At 38.5% G+C, this 19,144-nt stretch overlaps 1 protein-coding gene across 1 annotated transcript in view; it reads right to left on the reverse strand.

Moving 5' to 3' along the window:
* Positions 1-10,168, reverse strand: part of LOC126147489 (arylsulfatase G-like) — a 110,917-nt gene extending 100,749 nt beyond the window's left edge. The window contains exons 1-4 of the mRNA XM_049915698.1: positions 9,991-10,168; positions 9,081-9,421; positions 6,559-6,746; positions 1,697-1,840 (exon numbers count right to left, since the gene is read on the reverse strand). Of these exons, the coding sequence (XP_049771655.1) occupies positions 1,697-1,840; positions 6,559-6,746; positions 9,081-9,385 (637 nt within the window). The 5' untranslated portion in view covers positions 9,386-9,421; positions 9,991-10,168. The remainder of the gene's footprint in view (positions 1-1,696; positions 1,841-6,558; positions 6,747-9,080; positions 9,422-9,990) is intronic.
* Positions 10,169-19,144: the final 8,976 nt, after the last annotated feature.

A 19,144-nucleotide genomic window follows, 5' to 3' on the forward strand; every position in this document is an offset into this window, starting at 1 on the left:
GTGTAATAATTAAATCACTTGTGAAAACAGATGGTCACATTAGTAAATTATGCAATAGAACTAAATCTAAATTCATAGTGGGAAAACGTTAAATATCATGTGCTACAAGGTTTAGTATCAGGCTGACTCATGTTCTTGTTTCTGCATAAATGATTTACCAGGAACATTGTTGAACTATCCAAAAACTAATGTTTGCTAATGGCACAAGCATAGTGATAATGGGCTAAAACACATTCATGCCAAACACAGTCGGGAGAATTACGTAGCAGTGATACAATTAGTACACAACCAACATCTTATGACTTGATCTTACAAAAACTTGTATTATCCAATTCCAAACAAATGAAAATGACTTCCAGGTACCAGAAATAGAGATCCATGGACATACACTTGATAAGGCTTCATTGATGAAGTTCCTGGGCATCCACATGGATAATAAACTGAGATGGCACCAGCAGGTGGATAAGTTAACCAAGAAAGCTCAGTTTTGCATGTGTTGCATTTACAAAATGCTCTCATTGTGTTTATCTACAGGAGGGATTGCTAGCATGCTTAGCATACTTTCACTCAGTATTGTACTAGGTCATAGTCTTCTCTGGCAATGCAGCTAGGTTGAAAAAAGTATGTATTCTACAAGAAAGCACTGTAAGAATGTTTTATAAAGTTGATAACTGAATATTATGTTGAAGCCTATCCAAGCAGGAAATAAAAAACTCAGAAATATTGAAAATTAATGTGAAAGATTTCCTCATAAGGCTCCCCTTCTACAATATTTTTCTACTTTCTGACCAGTGTTGTGATCCTCAGACCCACATCCCCACCCCCACCTCCCCTGCCTTTTAGTCCAATTAAGACTTGATGGGATGGTGTCTGGTCAGCTCTGGATGGTGAGCTACAGCAATATCAGGTGGAAGAACTGTGGAACACATTCCATCTGTAGATGATGTTTCTATGCAGTTCCATGTTTCTAGGCACCACAGATCAGTGAACTGCAGGTAAAAGCTAGCCTCTATTCAGTTTTGTGTATCACATATAAACTGTAGCTCTAGTATATGGGAATAAACCTTGTTCGTGTGTGTATCACTGGTTCAGGGTTCTCATTTTCCTGTTTTCTGAAGTGCATGATCTTGAGCTATCGATCAAGTGGTCATAATTTTCACTACTTGTCATTATTATATACCACAGAGAAGAGCACTGTATGAATCAAAAAGAGTTCCTAATGTTCGATGCTGGAACAACACTTGTAGATATTTTACTATCAACCATCATTTCTCTAACTACCATATAATAACTTCTGTTCATACACCATATCAAATAAAGCTTTGCATATTTATGCCTAGATAGATAAATAGAGAGAAGAGAGAGAGAGAGAGAGAGTGGGAGGGAGAGGGAGGAAGAGAGAGAGAGAGAGAGAGAGAGAGAGAGAGAGAGAGAGAGAGAGAGAGAAGACAGAGAGAGAGAGAGAGAGAGAGAGAGAGAGAGAGAGAGAGAGAGAGAAGACTGAGAGAGAGGTGGAGAAAAATCATAATCCCTGAAGGTTACTATGCTGTAAATACAAAATGTGTTTTTATGGCATAGTATAAAATGAAGAGTGAGATATCAAATGAAAAAATGTCACATTATGTTTTATTAGTGTCTGATATCAAAGCACCAAGACTCCCAAAGCTTATCATTTAATGTAAAACAAGTACTTTACCATATGGGCAAGCAGGACATGATGGATAATTTGCCCCTGGTGGATCAGCACAGCCCATATCAACACTATATGGAATACCAAGGTAAGTTTGGAAACCTTTATCCAGTGGCTGGTGACCAGGTTGAGTACCAAGATGCCATTTTCCTGGAAAATGTTCCCATTTATTCAATGATTGTATCACAAACTACAAAACATGCATAGAAAAGCAACTTTACCTAAAAATAATCAGCAGAAATTGTAATATTAACAATACTGACATAAAAAACAGGACGGCCACTGTTTCAAATACAAGTACACTTTATCTGCAGAAGAAACGTTTTTGTGATGGTAAAAACTACTTGACTGCAGTAAAGTTCATTGGCATACACAAGTATTAGTATATGTACATTTAAAATGACTGAAGTCCAGTCTTTTTCTGGAAAAAAAACAAACAAGCAAAATTTTGTCTGAACTGTGACTATGACATGCACAGTTTTACATGCAAATTTTGCTATGAGAAATAAAGCTTGTTCAGGCTCAAAACATAGTGAACAAATAGAATCTCCACAGTTTTGGTACATTTTCCAACTTGCATCTCCTGACAAAGATGTTTTACTTCAATATTTCTCATCTCACTGTACCTGAGAGTTTCAGTCTTAAACTATCCAGTGTAACTTGTCTCAGCCCAAATTTGAGGTATTCCAAACTTCTATTTTCATTCGATGTCTAACATTCAACAATATTATGAAAACATTAGTAGCCAGTTGCAACTCTCACACACATGACCACAGTTGTTAGCAACTGAAGTCAGACTGCAAGCAGCTGGGCATGATGGGAGAGGCATCCGTGTGGTGAAGGTAAGGAAGAGGCTGGGGCAGGGAGGCGAAGAGATAGTAGGGTAGTCGGGGGGGGGGGGGGGGGAGAGCAGTAAAATACTGCTTGTGGGATTGTACAGGTAAGAGGTGGAGAGAGGGTAGGGTTGCGAGGTGCAGTTGGGAGGTTAGAAGATGGGCAGGTGGGAGGGGGGAGGCGGAGTTGCAGAAAAGGGGAGAAGTAAAAAGACTTGAGGGTGCATTGGTGAAGTAAAGGGCTGTGTAGTGCTAGAATGGGAATGAAGAAGTGGTAGATCGTAAGGACAATGACTAACAAAGTTTGAGGCCAAGAGGGTCATGGGAACGTAGGATGTACTGCAGGGAGAGTTCCCAACTGCACAATTCAGAAAAGCTGGTGTTGGTGGGAAGGATCCAGGTGGCACAAGCCATAAAGCAGTCATTGAAATGAAGAATGTCATGTTGGGTGGTACATTCAGCAGTGAGGTGATCCAGTTGTTTCTGGCAACAGTTTGACGGTGGCCATTCATGCGGACAGACAGCTTGTTGTTTGTTATGTGCATGTAGAATCCAGTGGTGTGGTTGTAGCTTAGCTTGTAGATCACATGACTGGTTTCACAGGTAGCCCCATCTTCAATGAGGTAGGTGTTGTTTGTGGCCAGACTGTAGTAGGTTGTAGTTGGGGGATGTATGGGACAGGTCTTGCATCTAGGTCTTTACAGTGATATGAGCAATGAGGCAAGTGGTTGGGAGCAGGGGTTGTGTAGGGATGGACAAGGATATTGCATATGTTCATTGGGTGGCAGAATACCATTGTGGGAAGGATGGGAAGGGGAATGGGTAGGACATTTCTCATTTCAGGGCATGATGAGAGGTATTCAAAACCCTAATGAAGAGTGTAATTCAGTTGCTCCAGGCCTAGGTGGTTCTGAGTCATGAGGGGATTTTAGATGTGTTGGACGACTGGGAAGATAAGGCATGGAATATCTGTTTTGTACAAGGTCGGGAGTGTATCTACATTTTTATCCACCACCATGGACCCTTGCTCCTTCCATCTGTGTCAGTACAGAAAATTCTCCTTTTTGACTCCAGAACCTAAATAGATCCAAAACACAGTCATCAACCTTTCTTCTGACAGCCTTAGCCCCACAAAAGTATCAGTCCTTTCCAAATGCCTCACCTATCCCCCACTCCCGAATTCTATCATGCAGGACTTCTCTCTTCTCCCTGCCTCTACAGTGGAAACACTTTTTTTCCCACCAACCCTACCAATCAGACTCAACCAAGGATCAATGTTAAACTTTATCTGACTCAGTTCAGTCCTCCACCCAACCGTGATCCAACTCCACCATCCTCAAATCAATCCCTGTTAACTATCCAGAATTCCTTAACCTCAAATCTTGCCTCACCCTCAGTTCCCGAATCCCTCGACATGAAAACTAACCTTACATCTGCAGAAAGAGCTGCAATCCACCACCTAATAACTGATCCTGATCTTACAATTCTACCTGTGGACAAAGGCTGTACCACTATTGTTTTGAACCATAAGGATTACCTGGCAGAAGGACTCCACCAGCTGTCACATTCATCCACCTACAAACGCTGCCACAGTGACCCCATTCCAGAAAACCAGTATGATCCCCAGTCTCTCCTCTAATCCTTAGGCACATTCCAGAACCTCTTCCCAGAGTCCCTCTCCCTCCTCACCCCCTACCACTTCCCATACTCCTACCTTCTACATGCTTCCTAAAGACCACTACCCAACCTCCCAGGAAGCCCCATTGAGACCAGTTATTGTGCCACCACTGAGAGTGCTTCCTAGTTGCAATGACCAACTATATCCTCACCCAGAATTACTTTGCCTTTGAAGATATAACTTACAAACAAATCCAGGGTATGGGTATGGGCATTCACATGGCACCATCCTATGCCAACCTATTCATGTGCCATCTAGAGGAATCCTTCCTAAACACCAAAAATCCCAAACCCCTCATCTGTTTCAGATTAATTGATGACATCTTTGTGATCTGTATCGAGGGTGAGGACACCCTATCCTCATTCCTCCAGATCCTCAACACCTTCCTCCCCATTCACTTAAGCTGATCCTACTCAATCAACCCAACAAGTCACCTTCTTTGTTGTTGAGCTCCACCTCAAAGATAGCTACATCAGTACCTCTGTACATATCAAACCTACCAACCACCAGCAGTACCTCCATTTCAACAGCTGTCACCCATTCCATACCAAGAAGTTCCTTCCACATAGCCCAGCTAACCATGGCTGTTGCATCTGTAGTCATGAGCAATCCCTCTCAAAATATACTGAGGGTTTCATTGAGGCCTACATAGACCATGATTACCCTCCAATCTTGTACAAAAACAGATCTCCCATGCCTTAACTTCCCAGCCACCCATCTTCTCCAAAATCCCACCATCCAGCCACAGAGGAGCATTCCCCTCATGACTCAGTACCACCAAGGGCTGGAACAACTGAAATATGTTCTCCTCCAGAGTTTTGACTACCTCTCATCATGCAGAGAAATCAGAAATGTCGTACCCCCTATCCTTCCCACCCCACCCACAGTGGTATTCCACTGACAACTGAACCTACACAATATCCTCATCCATCCCATCACAGCCTCTGCTACCAAACCCTTGCCTCATGGCTCGTATCCCTGTATTAGACCTAGATGCAAGACCTGTCCTATACATCCTCCCACCACCATCTACTCCAGTCAGGTCACAAACATCACCTATCCCATCAAAGACATGACTACCTGTGGAACCAGTCATGTGATCTATGAGCTAAGCTACAGCCACTCCACTGCATTCTATGTGGGCATGGCAGCCAACAAGCTGTCTGTCCACATGATTGGGCACCACCAAACTGTTTCCAAGAAACAACTAGATCACCCCACTGCTGAGCACACTACCCAACATGACATTCTTCATTTCAATGACTGCTTCATGGATTGTGCCACCTGGATCCTTCCCACCAACACCAGCTTTTCTGAACTGTGCTGGTGGGAGCTCTCCCTGTGGTATATCCTACGTTCCCATGACCCTCCTGGCCTCAGCATTCATTAGTCATTGTCCTTACTCATCTAGCCCCTTCCCTGTTCCCATTTCATCATTACCTAGCCTTCTGTTCCATCAATGTACCCTCAGTCATTTTACTTTTCTCCTTTTTCCACCCCCCCCCCCCTTCGTACCTTGTACTCCCCTGCCCTCTGTCTGACATCCAGATTGTACATAGCTGCTCTACCCTCTCCCCACCTCATCCCCGTATGCTCCCACAAGCATCACTTTACCATCCTCCACCCCTACCCTGATATCCCTTCCCCTCCCCACCCCATCCTCCTCCTTACCCCCACCACCTGCTTGCATCTCCCATCATGCGCTGCTGCTCACAGTCTGGCTTCAGCTGCCAGAAACTGTGGTCATGTGAGTGCGAGTTGCATTTGCATGTGTGTGTGTGTGTGTGTGTGTGTGTGTGTGTGTGTGTGTGTGCGCGTGCGTATGTTGTCTATTTTCGACAAAAGTCATGTTGACCGAAAGCTCACTTTCCAACAGTCTTTTTATTGTGCCTATCTGTGACTCAGCATCTCCACTATACGGTGTATAGCAGCTATCCTTTTGATGATGTTGTTACATTCCATCCTGTATTTTCCATTGTTTGACAATTAATATTCACATTTTTTTGTTTAATGACAGTAATTCTTATGACCAATACTTACTCCATTGTGTTTAACTGCTAGAGTCTTCAGCTACAGTTAATAATGTACAGCTTTCTTGAGTCCTCTAGCTGATACTTTACACAATTAAGAAATTACATCTTAGTTACAATATAAGTAATTACATTGAATTTGTACTGTACAAAATGCTAAATTATTTTTCTTTCTGTCTCCATAATGGGGTCTGAAAATTAAATTACCTTCCAGGACTATTATTCATTGTGAAAATATTATCATCATTTCTCTTATTAAATAAACAAAATTTGCACATTTTCATGGCAGAAATGAGGCAAAGTGAGATGTACAAAATTAATACATACCGAACATTCCAGTTCTGTATCCAGCTTCCAACAAGATTTCTGCCAGTGTTGTCTCATTTTCGGCAATACCTCCAACAGCATCAGCAGTAAGATGCTTCACAATCCCAGTTCTTAATCCCAGGCGACCTGTCAAAAGTGCACCTCGAGAAGGTGTGCATACAGATGACCCTACATGGAAATCTGTGAACCTGTTCCAAATATAAAGGCAAAAATGTTATTTAAGAGTAAGAGTTGTTTAATTTAACTGTATTAGTTGTACTTCATATTAGAAAAGTATAATACTCTCTGCAATAGTCCATAACAGGATAGTTAGTCATCAAGAAGGAAATCGAAAATCTGCAGACAATCAAAACTAAAGTAAAATAATACTACAACAGCCATGCCTTCTACAATTTATTGGAACACTTGGATTCAGAGGGGTAAATTCGCCATAAGTCAAGTTTCTGTATTAAAGAGAACTAGAGAGTGTCAGTGTATCAAGGGGTGATAGTGGTCCACATAAAGTAAATCTTTGTTTGGATTATTAGATAAAAACAGCAGTTGAGTTGTATAAAACCTGGAGCAGTGTTATTTTCAGTGTAGCTTTTTACAGTAATGTAGAAGTAACTGTCACAATTACTGGTATGAATAGATTAGCATTATTTATAATATGTTAATATATTTCAAAGAAAAAGGAAGCAGTGGCTGCTCTTGCCTGTTAATGTAAAGGTTGATTCATTCAAAATCCTGAAGGCTCTCCTTCATTGGAATTTATGGAATACAATAAGTGAATGAATGAATAAATGACACTAATTTTTGTGCTACTAACAGCTTCTATAGATAACCAACATTTCTTAGTATTTTGGCAGAATTCAGTAAAAACGTTTGATGATAGTAGCTATTGCAGGCTTTTCTCTTTGAACCTATCATATGGTGTTGATAATTTGTCTTGTGTAGTTAACTGGTTTATTTTGTTTCTCAAGAAGTCTCTTGATGCTACTATTATACCAAGGGGGACCTCTGCTATATGTATTTATTTTGCTAGGTAGATGATTATCTACAGGGTTATTACAAACGATTGAAGCGATTTCACAGCTCTACAATAACTTTATTATTTGAGATATTTTCAAAATGCTTTGCACACACATATAAAAACTCAGAAAGTTTTTTTAGGCATTCACAAATGTTCGATATGTGCCCCTTTAGAGATTCGGCAGACATCAAGCCGATAATCAAGTTCCTTCCACACTCGGCGCAGCATGTCCCCATCAATGAGTTCGAAAGCATCATTGATGCGAGCTCACAGTTCTGGCACGTTTCTTGGTAGAGGAGGTCTAAACACTGAATCTTTCACATAACCCCACAGAAAGAAATCGCATGGGGTTAAGACAGGAGAGCGTGGATGCCATGACATGAATTGCTGATCATGATCTCCACCACGACCGATCCATCGGTTTTCCAATCTCCTGTTTAAGAACTGCTGAACATCATGATGGAAGTGCGATGGAGCACCATCCTGTTGAAAGATGAAGTCGGCGCTGTCGTTCTCCAGTTGTGGCATGAGCCAATTTTCCGCGGGCTACGCGTGAAACTTGCTCGCACGCGTTCAACCGTTTCTTCGCTCACTGCAGGCCGACCCGTCGATTTCCCCTTATAGAGGCATCCAGAAGCTTTAAACTGCGCATACCATCGCCGAATGGAGTTAGCAGTTGGTGGATCTTTGTTGAACTTCGTCCTGAAGTGTCGTTGCACTGTTATGACTGACTGATGTGAGTGCATTTCAAGCACGACATACGCTTTCTCAGCTCCTGTCGCCTTTTTGTCTCACTGCACTCTTGAGCGCTCTGACGGCAGAAACCTGCAGTGGGGCTTCAGCCAAACAAAACTTTATGAGTTTTTCTACGTATCTGTAGTGTGTCGTGACCATATGTCAATGAATGGAGCTACAGTGAATTTATGAAATCGCTCCAATCATTTGTAATAGCCCTGTATAGCTCACTCATTTAACTGACCTGCATCTTACATAATTTCTGAACATAGAGAGTATATTGCTTATTTTAAGGCCCTTTGCACCATGGTAATTGTTGCTGCTATAACTCAACCATGACCACTAACTCATTGTATGTGAATGCCCTGAAGGATGTCAAATCTGTTTGTTGCCACATATTAAATACACTTTTGGCCAGAGTATGATTGTTATTCACAGCATAATAGCTGCTTTGATCCAGCTTAGGAATCTGCTATCAATTTTTCAATATCTACACATTTGCTCAGTTTTGTTGAAAGATGAATGTGCTCAATAATCTGTGCAACACACATTGACTTGCAGAATTCTCAAGCTGCTACAGACAGGTTTTGATATTTAATTGTTCTTTCTATTTTGAATATTAATTCATAATACAAAAGTAGTGAAATCAGTAACATGAAATAAAAATGCAAAAATATCATTGAAGTTTTGTCGTATTGAGCAAATGTTTCTGAGAAAATGTTTATTTAGTGAAATTTTTGTCACACTGCAGTTGATAACAATTTTTATCACTAACCTTATTCCTTCCTTGGCAATGGCATCTAAGTTTGGTGTTAGAGCTGTGTATGGCGAATATGACCCAAAATCACCCCAGCCCAGGTCATCAGCCATAATCAAAACAATGTTTGGTGACAAATTATTTTGTACTGCATCTACAGAATCTGTTACATCTGCTGATTGGTTTGTGCCTGGTGACTCATTATGATCTCCAGAAATGAAATTTCCTGATACATACATACAACTCAGGTGTGAGTTAAAAATCATCACCAGGAACAATACCACATCGAATTTATACCTCCACTGGCAATTCTGTGCTGCCATCCTTCTTACAGCCAACCACAATGTGCAGAGAAGTTCCTGAAACCAAAATGAAATCCTGTCTTCAATAACATTTGGAAGTAGTACATAGTGTAAATATATCTTGCTAATACAAACACATTATTTGCTGTACACTTAACTCAGAATCACCCTTTCCTCATGCACACAGTATAAATTGTTAACCGAACAATCATTAGAGTTGACTGAACGTACCAAAATACAAAAAATACATAAGAAATCCAAAAACGAATTCATAACTGTAACAGTTTTCAGAATAGTTACATTGCATAAATATACTGTTGCAGGGCTTTAGAACAATGGGAAAAATCTACAAGGGATGAGAGAGACAATTTTCAGACACACTGGAATTTGCATTTTCACCTCATTTGAAACTGTTACGCTTTATGGCAGTCAAAAATTAGATGTTACTAAAATGTGTATGAGTTGACATTTTAATTTTTGACCACTTCATGTTACCAAGTTGTAATTATGTGAAGTATCAACTTTCATCATTCAATGAAATTAAAAGCAATGTTAAAACTGTATTAAATATTATATATATGTTACAATAGAAAAAGATATGTTACTGAAACCAGCAGAAAACTTACTTAAAAACAGCCACTATTTCTCTGAAGTTGAGTTGTTGATAATTACTGTTTTAAATTATAGAAGCATCAAGAAATTCTTCCCATCAATCATAAAACTCTGCTGTACATCATTCACTTCAGTGAAACTGAATATATTTTATTTCTTGCTAAGTGTATCTGATTTCAAACAGCAAAATGTTCTCTTCATACTCTTGACCTGGAAGTGACAAGCAACTTGTCACTGATATTGAATGCATATGTTATCAGATAACATGTATTGTCAATTACTTTTCACACATTACACAATCAAACTCCAATTAACTGATAATTCATATGTGTGTTGTGAGATAAAAGCAGTAATCTGAAAAACTTAATTGCACAGAAAATATTAAGTATACAAGTACCTGTAGGCCTAAGTAAATATTAAGCCACTAATAGCAGATAAATGGCAGCTATACATTATGTTTAAAACAACTGTCACAGATTCCTATGGGTGATAGTAATGGTCAAAACTATAAGAAAATTTCCTGTAATGATACATCCAGAAATCAATACTTCTTGAAATATGGGCCAATCTGTTCTCTCACTTGGATCTGCCTGTTACATGGAAGTAGCCACTATAGGCAGTGTTTGCAAAGCATACTGACACGTCCTTCAGCTCTTCTCAGCAGTGAATCATGCACATGCATTTGGATTGTGTCACATGCAGCTAGTCACATGCTCCTGTGATGTCTGCACATTGTCATTGGGCTGGGCATATACCATCACCTTTAAATGTCCCCATAGCCAGAAAACCAACAATTCAGATCTGATGAACAGAGAGGCCACACTACAGGACCTTCTTGACCAATCCACTAATCATGAAATGTTGCTGTGAAGTTCTTCCACATGACTTGTAGAAAACAGTGTGATACCATTTTGTGCATAAACCACAGTCATTGTCTTTCTGCAAGGTTAATATTCTCCAAACATGCTGGAAATTCGGTGTGCAACAGTAAGATGTCCTACACCATCAGATACTATACATTACTTATCACAAGTAAAATGGCCAATATCTCAGCAGGCATCGGATTCTGTATTTGAAATTATAGGACCGTTTCTTCTAGTTTTGACCAATACTATCTCCTGCAGGAATATGTGACATTTATTTTTATATACCGTATAGTGTAACTGGAAGATAGCAGCTTTTTTCAAAGTAGTAGCTCCCTTTCCCAATTTAGACAATTAAATTTAAATGCAAGAGTAGCTTTAACCAGTATATTGTATTCTATTTTTAATTCATTATAATGTATCTATGATTTTTTGTCTTTTTAGAATATATAACTTGACTTGTTCTAGATCCATGAAGGTTCCCCTTCTTGATGGGATCTATGGAACACTTTGAATGAATGAAAGAATAAATAAATGGAAACTCTCACAGATTTTTGGTGATTCAGTGTAAATACTCACTGGAAGTGTAATTAAAAAACTGAATACAAGAAGCATTTTACATTATTCAAAATCCATTTATGAGCTTTTTTATAAATAATTTGCAAAATATATCACACAATCATGTCTAGTCTCCATTATGGTTTGATCATATAACTTAGTGTCATCAAGAAGTGGCATCAGGTTTGGGAAAGGAAGTGAACTTTCATCTCAAAATGCACTAATTTTTCAGGAAACAATAGACTCAAATTTATAAAATACAAATCGAAAATAAAACAGTGAAATTATCTGGAGTGAGCATTAACAAAAACCTCTTTTGGGAAGGACACACAAATCATTTGTGTAGCTTCTGTAAATTTTTATTGCATAAATTAGGAAAAAAATGTGAGCAAACAATTGTTACTCCAGCTATATTTTGCTTTCTTCCATTCCCTTCTGTAGTATGTAATAGTGAAATGGATTAGTTGCTCAGGAGCAAAGTGTATTTTCAGTTGGCAGGGGAAAACAGTTAGATATCTATTATGATCAACGCCCAGGGAGTCCTGCAGAGGCTTTTTTAAATATCTTGGTTTAATGACAGCACTTAGCCTCTACATACATGGCTGTTTAATATATGGTGCAGAAAATCAGTGTAAGATGTAAGATGTAGGTGTGGCATCTCTAGCACAGAGCGCCCTATCTTCAGGAACTTTTTCTTTCGACTAGTGAGTCTGGCATGAACTTTCTGCTTGCGATATGTGTAATAGCCATAACTGTCATATGTACAAGTGTTCAATAAATGTATATTTCATATCAAAGTGAGTTATCTCTTGACTAATCTCCCATGATAAATAGATATGTATACACACCAGAAATGGTGACTTGTTGGATTTATGTTCTTCAAGAATTTCTATAATCTTGATGATTATAATTAATAAGCAAAATATTGTTCAATAAATTACTGTACTCAACTTGTTCAGTACCTCCATATTAATGTAACAGTATATTACAAGCATGTCTAGAATATCTTTACAGTAATTTTTTTCTTAAGTGATAAAGAGAACCTCATTTTTGCTGTTACAAACATACTTACTTTCTGTGACCATATATGTATGATAACTGAGCATTGTAAAAATCATACTGTATACTTTAAAAAGACAATAGTATGAAAAATATTGAAGATGTATAAGATTTGCTTCCAAAATAGGCGTTCCGTCTGCAAAAATCAAAACAGCACCAATTTTTGTCATTGAAAGGCTGAGAGAAAATCACAGTGTGTTCCGTTTATGGTGCAGAAAGTATAATAAATAAGTAAATTAAAGAAAGACCTGAAAACCTCCTGAAAAAATGAAACTGTAGTGTTTTAGAACATGAAGGTAATTACAACAGCATAACAACAGTGAGACAATTATTTCACTCAGAAGTCTTTGTTGTAAATCAGGCCTTTCAACATCTTTTCAAAAAATATTGAGCAAATGTAGTAGGTGGGAAGCCAGTGAAGCATGTAGCTCAACCAAAAGATTGCAGAGCTCCAAAATGAATCAGCTGTCCATTCACACATCTTGTTCTGTAGAATTCATAAGGGAGAGGGGCCTGTAGTGTTGTGAATAAGTAAAAATTATTGTATATTGTTAGCCAGAGAAAGCCAATGTAGATAATTTCCATAAAGTGTACAAACAACCACTTTCCACTCACAGTCTCTGGCTGCTGAGGCCAGGCTACCAGAGACTGTGGTCATTTGTATATGAGTTTTATTTGTGAATATTTCTGTGTGTGTGTGTGTGTGTGTGTGTGTGTGTGTGTGTATTCTCTATTTCTGACGATGGTCTTGTTGGTCAAAAGCTCACTTTCTGACAGTCTTTTTATTGTGCCTATCTGCAACTCAGCATTTCTACTACATGGTCATTAGCAACTATCCTTTTTATAAAATTGTTACATTCTGTACTGGATTTCTCATTGATAATTGTAAGAATTACTTTCCCTGTATATTAGGAGAAAATTATCTACTTTGAAACAAGCCACTGCTCTTCCTCTTGTATTGTTCAGCTACATACTAATGCAGTGGTGGGTGGCTTAATACAATTAGCAATGATATACGTACAACTGTAGCAGAGAGATATGTGTGGAGAGGTCAACATAACAAATGATTCCTCAAGAGGGGCAGCTGCCTTTTCAATAATTACACTGACCACAGCCTAGATGACTGGCTGATCTTACCTTGTAATGTGACCATGCCAAGTTGGTACTGGATATAGCTGAAAGCATCATGAAAATGCTGAAGAACCTGAACTGGCAGATGATTTAAGATGTACACCAACTGTCAAACAAAAGCCTACACACACAAGTATTAAGTGTGGAATCTAGGAATACACTTCAGCCCTTTAGAATAATTCCTGTAAGGACTGCAGAGACAATTACAGCATGCACAATATGTGGTGTAATGGTACATACCTTCTACTACACTCTTCACTGTGGCTTCCAGAATATGTATGTAGGTGTAGAAGATATAAACCACAAATGTTATATTTCTCAAAGACACAGAATTCTACTGTATCATTTAAAGATAGTGACTCAGTCTTGGGTAAAATAGTCTGTAACCTAATTATCAAGTTGGGGACTCCTCAGGAGGATGTTGTCAGCAGAAAGTGTATTTGTAATTATACAATATAGTATACAGTTGTGCTTTAAGAATTATTTTTCTTTCTTGTCATACTTTCTAAACTCATAAGACTGGACAGAGTCTTGCTGTGGCTTCAAGCAACAAAAGGCATTCTCACACAATCTAGTATGACTGGAGCAACTTGACTCCCCCAAGCTGCTTACAAGCACTTACAGGCCATCTATTGGCAACCAGATTCGTAACTGTCAAACCGTACATATTTTTTCCTTGATTCTTTTAATATTGGACCATGACATGATCCATATTAATATGGCTATTGGCTCAAGATGATCTTTGATCACTGAGTGGCAGGTTGGTTGTGCAGTGGTCCTTACCAGATTGGAGAATCGCAAGGTCAAGTTGAAAATTGGACCCATGCACGCAGGAAGTAGAGTGCAGAGTGTGAGCTGCTGTGGCTGGTGGTCAGTTGATTGTATGTGTGGCAGTTAGTTCAAGTGATGAAGAGCAGGTACAGAGAAGTGTTTCTGTGCCTGTAAAGAGAGAGTGTATGTGTGTGTGTGTGTGTGTGAGAGAGAGAGAGATACTGAAGTTATTTGTGCCCTAGTGAGTAATGCTGCTTGGTTGAAAGCAGTTGAAGGCACTGTGAGGGTTTGCTGTGGGAAGTAAGTGGATACATTGACTTCAGGTGTGGCATGTTGAGAGGAGCCATTGTTCCTTGAATGGGGACAAGGCTGTGTATTGAATCCCACTCTGATTTCACTGAAGTTTGCAAAAGCTTGGAAATCTGCTGTAAATGTGATGAACTCTGTGGAGATTTATTTAATTTGTTGAGCACTTACCTTTTGCTAGTTTGGTATGAAGTAATGAATGTGGTCTGCAAATGTAAAGCTATTGCCATCCTGGCTTTCAATGGTAAATTTTCTAACTGTTTTATTCAGGAACTAGCTGTTATTGGCAACTTTAGATACTTGTAAATTACTGTGCTGTGTAAGGTGTCACATGATGATTTTTCAGTTCTAGAGTTGCACTGATGTTAATAGTTTGTGCTTCCAGAATTATGACCACAGTCAAATTGTTTGTTTTGATTTACTGTGCCGCTAAGGAAAGTTTGAGTGATAATAACTAATCTTGAAGCTCCTTTGCCTTGACTGATATACTAAAATTTAGCTTGTGTTTTTGGATTAAAATTTTAAACCAAGCAAGTCATTGTAGCTGGTCTGTTTATTTTATATTTTAGTGCTTAAGCAGTTTTCATGTGCTGCAGGAAACATTCTGTATTTTTTTGATTTTTTGCTATTTAGTTGGTGGCATGTGGAGACCATGGTCATGCAGGGGCATGGCTAGTTGCTGGTTTCATTGGATCACAATCTAACCAGTTCTTCATGAAGACATGTCTTCATGTGTTGAAGTAGTGCCTGTCTGAGCTTGTAGCACTAATTTTTAATTATTTTAAATACTTAAGTATCTATGGTTGAAAGGTGTTTGCATATGATTGTATTGTGGCATCTGCCTATTCAAAACACACAAGGAATTTTTAAGATTATTACTCTGTTTAAATCAGTTAAAAAATGAAATTGTAAGTTTACAATTTTTGTATGTAAAAAAGGAAAAAAGGTACTGGTATTGTATTGTATTTTAATTTATTGATTCAAGTAATCATAATAGTGTATAATTTGCACATATGATAATGGACAAGTCAATGGAGCTGTACTGAATTATTGTTTAGGGGAACTTCTCAGGACTGTTAATTGGTATTCCATGACCTGCATATTTAATGTGCAATAAATATTTAATTGAAGGCAGTTACATGTTGTTTAACACCAGCACCTTTTCTGCTCCACAAGTCTAGTTTTGCATACTGTGGTAAATAAATCTGTTATTTTACTTAATGAAAGCTTTGACCATCTCAGTGGTAGCTAGAGTGTGGTTTTGTGCAGTGGGGTGGTTCTGATTTTTTTTTTTACCTCTAGTTTTAATGGTTGACACCTCAGATTATGCTATTGGTGTATCTTTGCAACAAATCAAAGATAATAATCTGCAACCATTAGCATTCTTCTCCAAGAAAGTGACAAATGCAGAGAGGAATTACTCAACCTATGACAGAGAACTCCTCGCTGCCTACTCAGCAGTGAGGCACTTTTAGTACATGCTTGAAGGATGTGATTTTCCAATTTACACCTTCACGTTCAAGCAACATTTGGGCAAAGCTTCTCCACATCAGATTCAACATTAGTTTCATTGGACACTTCACCACAGACATATGTTACACTATGGGGACATAGAACCTCACAGCCAACACTTGTTTACGGATTGCTTCAATCACTATACCTCCAACTGTTACCATGGAACAAATTGCAGAAAGCCAACAATGTGACAAAGAGTTTCCACACATCAAGAATACAACTCCCTTGCACTTCAAACAATAATGTTGCCAAATGGTAAAGAACTTATTTGTGACATAGCTGGAGATATGATTCATCCATATGTATCTCAATAACTACAACAAGCAATTTTCAACTTGCTATACAATCTAGCTCACCCTGGTGTTCATGCAACCATTAATCTGGTGAGGAAGCACTTCATTTGACCATCACTAAAGAAAGACGTGAAAGCCTGGACTTCATCATGTGTTCCTTGCCAGCAAAGTGAAGTCTGGAGACACACCAACAGCACAGTGGGACATTATCCTCAAACGACAACAAGAATCAGTCACATGAATGTGGATATAGTTGGGCCCCTATCTCCATCACAAGAATATCACTGAATACTAACAATTATTGATTATTTTTCCCAATGGCCAGAAGCAATTCCATTAGCTGACATCACAGCAGAAGCAGTGTCATTTGCCATAGTCTCAACATGGATATCTCGTTTTGGCAGCCTCATATCATAACTACTGATTGTGGAAGGCAGTTTGAATGTCAACATTTCAAATGCCTCACAAGCACACAGGGCATTTTCCACACTAAAACTACAGCATATCATCCTGCAGCAAATAGAAAATTGAACAATGGCATCATCAGTTAAAATCAGCTTTAAAATCATAGATGTCTGATGACCAGGTTTCGAAGCTTCCTCTGGTCCTGTTAGGGCTTCACTCCTACATAATCCCCCAAGTCAATACCTCACCAGTGGAAATGACTTATGGTTTAGCAGTTAGCTTACCAGGAGCATTTCTGAATGAACAGAAATTAGTACTGACACACCAACCTTCATCTTCAAATTGAAGGAACGAATGAGGAGCCTAAGACCAGTTCCAACAGAACATCACGACCACAAGATCTTTATTCACCAACAACTGTTGACAAGCGAGTTCATCTTCATTCGATATGATGCTGTCCGAACACCACTTCAGCCAACATATGACGGGCCATATCTAGTCTTGTCTTGCAATGACAAGCACTTCAAGGTGGAAATGCCAACAGGAAAACAAACCATTAGCATTGACCGATTGAAACCGGCCTTCCTTCTGACAGGCTATTCAACATGGAAGACACAGCAGGAAACACCATTTTGGATATTCCATCACATTCCATTTCAAAGACTGTCAACCTTCAGAAGACAATAGACAGCAATCAAGCCAGTGCACCATCACCACAGATCACCAGACCAGGTTGACAGGTCACCTTCCCTCGAAAATACATGAATGCTGTCACCGTGGAGGGAGTGTGTGGCAGACTCAAGTGTTAGTATTTGTAAATTATATCTCTGAACTTTCTTTACATTCTTATTACTTAGAAACTGTTATCATCTCTGATCTTATTCACATCAACAATGTTTTGAGTATTCATTAAACATATAAATACATCATTTCTTGTCTTTTGTGGTCCTTCTACCATAAACCGTATTACCAACTTCAGTGGGTCATGCACATGACAGGTGTTTTTATTTATGTATTCTGACACATACAGTACTGTCTCTTGATCAATTTTCACACTATTTCTTTCTTCTGCCATGTGTTTTCCCCTGCTCTGATAATATTTTGTTGCAATTTGAAATCATTCTGACCAGTGCTGTTAGTTCTACAGTGTTTTGAAAGTTTAACTTTAATTATAATCACCCTGTATATAGAAATCAAAGACAAAATATTAGAGGAAGGTAGTTACAGGGACAGTGATTATTGTAGCCAAGAGGCAGGCCAATAGGCAGGCTCACAAGAGTGAGATTTTACCAACAGACATCAGTAGCACATTGAGTTGTTATGAGAATGACAGGAAATATAAAAATATGCATAAATAATGAAGTTTTAGAAGTGGTTTGGGACCATTATGGTTACAAAAGTAGTAATAGTAGAATGAAAGGTACACTGGAAAAAGTATGTATTAGTTTGCATATAGAATGCTGGGAAGAAACATGAAATAATTGAGAGAAATTTGAAAAAATTGTTACACCAATCAGTATTATGCAACCAAAGGCACAGACATACTTAAAGAAGTATAAAATAAAAGACATGGGATTTGAAGAAATTTGGAGTGACTTTTTATATAAGGCAGAAAATAAAGATGATAATGAAGTACAGGGAAGGCCATATACTTAAAATGAAACTGGTAAGTGGGAAGGCAATTGTTTGTTAGAAACACAGAGTCCAATTTGTGATTTGTCAGAAAAATAAGGGATATAATAAAGCACAGTCAAGATTTTGTTGAGTTGCCAGTGATACAAATTAAGATTAGAAGAGCTACAGGGAGATACAGTAAAGTTTTGATAAAGAAAATGTTACTGTCATTCAGAATTAATAACATACCATTCACTCAGGGGTGCACTATAATGACAGATCTGAGTAATGATGTTATTTGGGGCATGAAGTGGATTGTAAAATATAAAGTTGGATCTAATCTGGTAACTAAATATATAAGTTTTACTGAACCAAGAAGTGGTATTTCACCTTATATCAAAATGACCACTGCAAATGGCATGAATAGCAGCAATCATATCAGGGCTAAGTTTTTAGATGATAGAGGATATACTGAAGAAGAGAAAGATAGTTTACATGAGAAGGGAGATCTAGACTATTATGATTTAGTTGAAACAATATTAGGAGGTGCTGAAAGACTTAACAAGAGTCAGAAAGATGATTTGAGGAAATTTTTATGGGAGTAGTGTGATATTTTCAATGAGTACCAGTAACAAGAAAGAGTGAAGAATTAT

The sequence above is a fragment of the Schistocerca cancellata genome, chromosome 2, assembly GCF_023864275.1.
Source record: "Schistocerca cancellata isolate TAMUIC-IGC-003103 chromosome 2, iqSchCanc2.1, whole genome shotgun sequence".
NCBI lineage: Eukaryota > Metazoa > Arthropoda > Insecta > Orthoptera > Acrididae > Schistocerca > Schistocerca cancellata.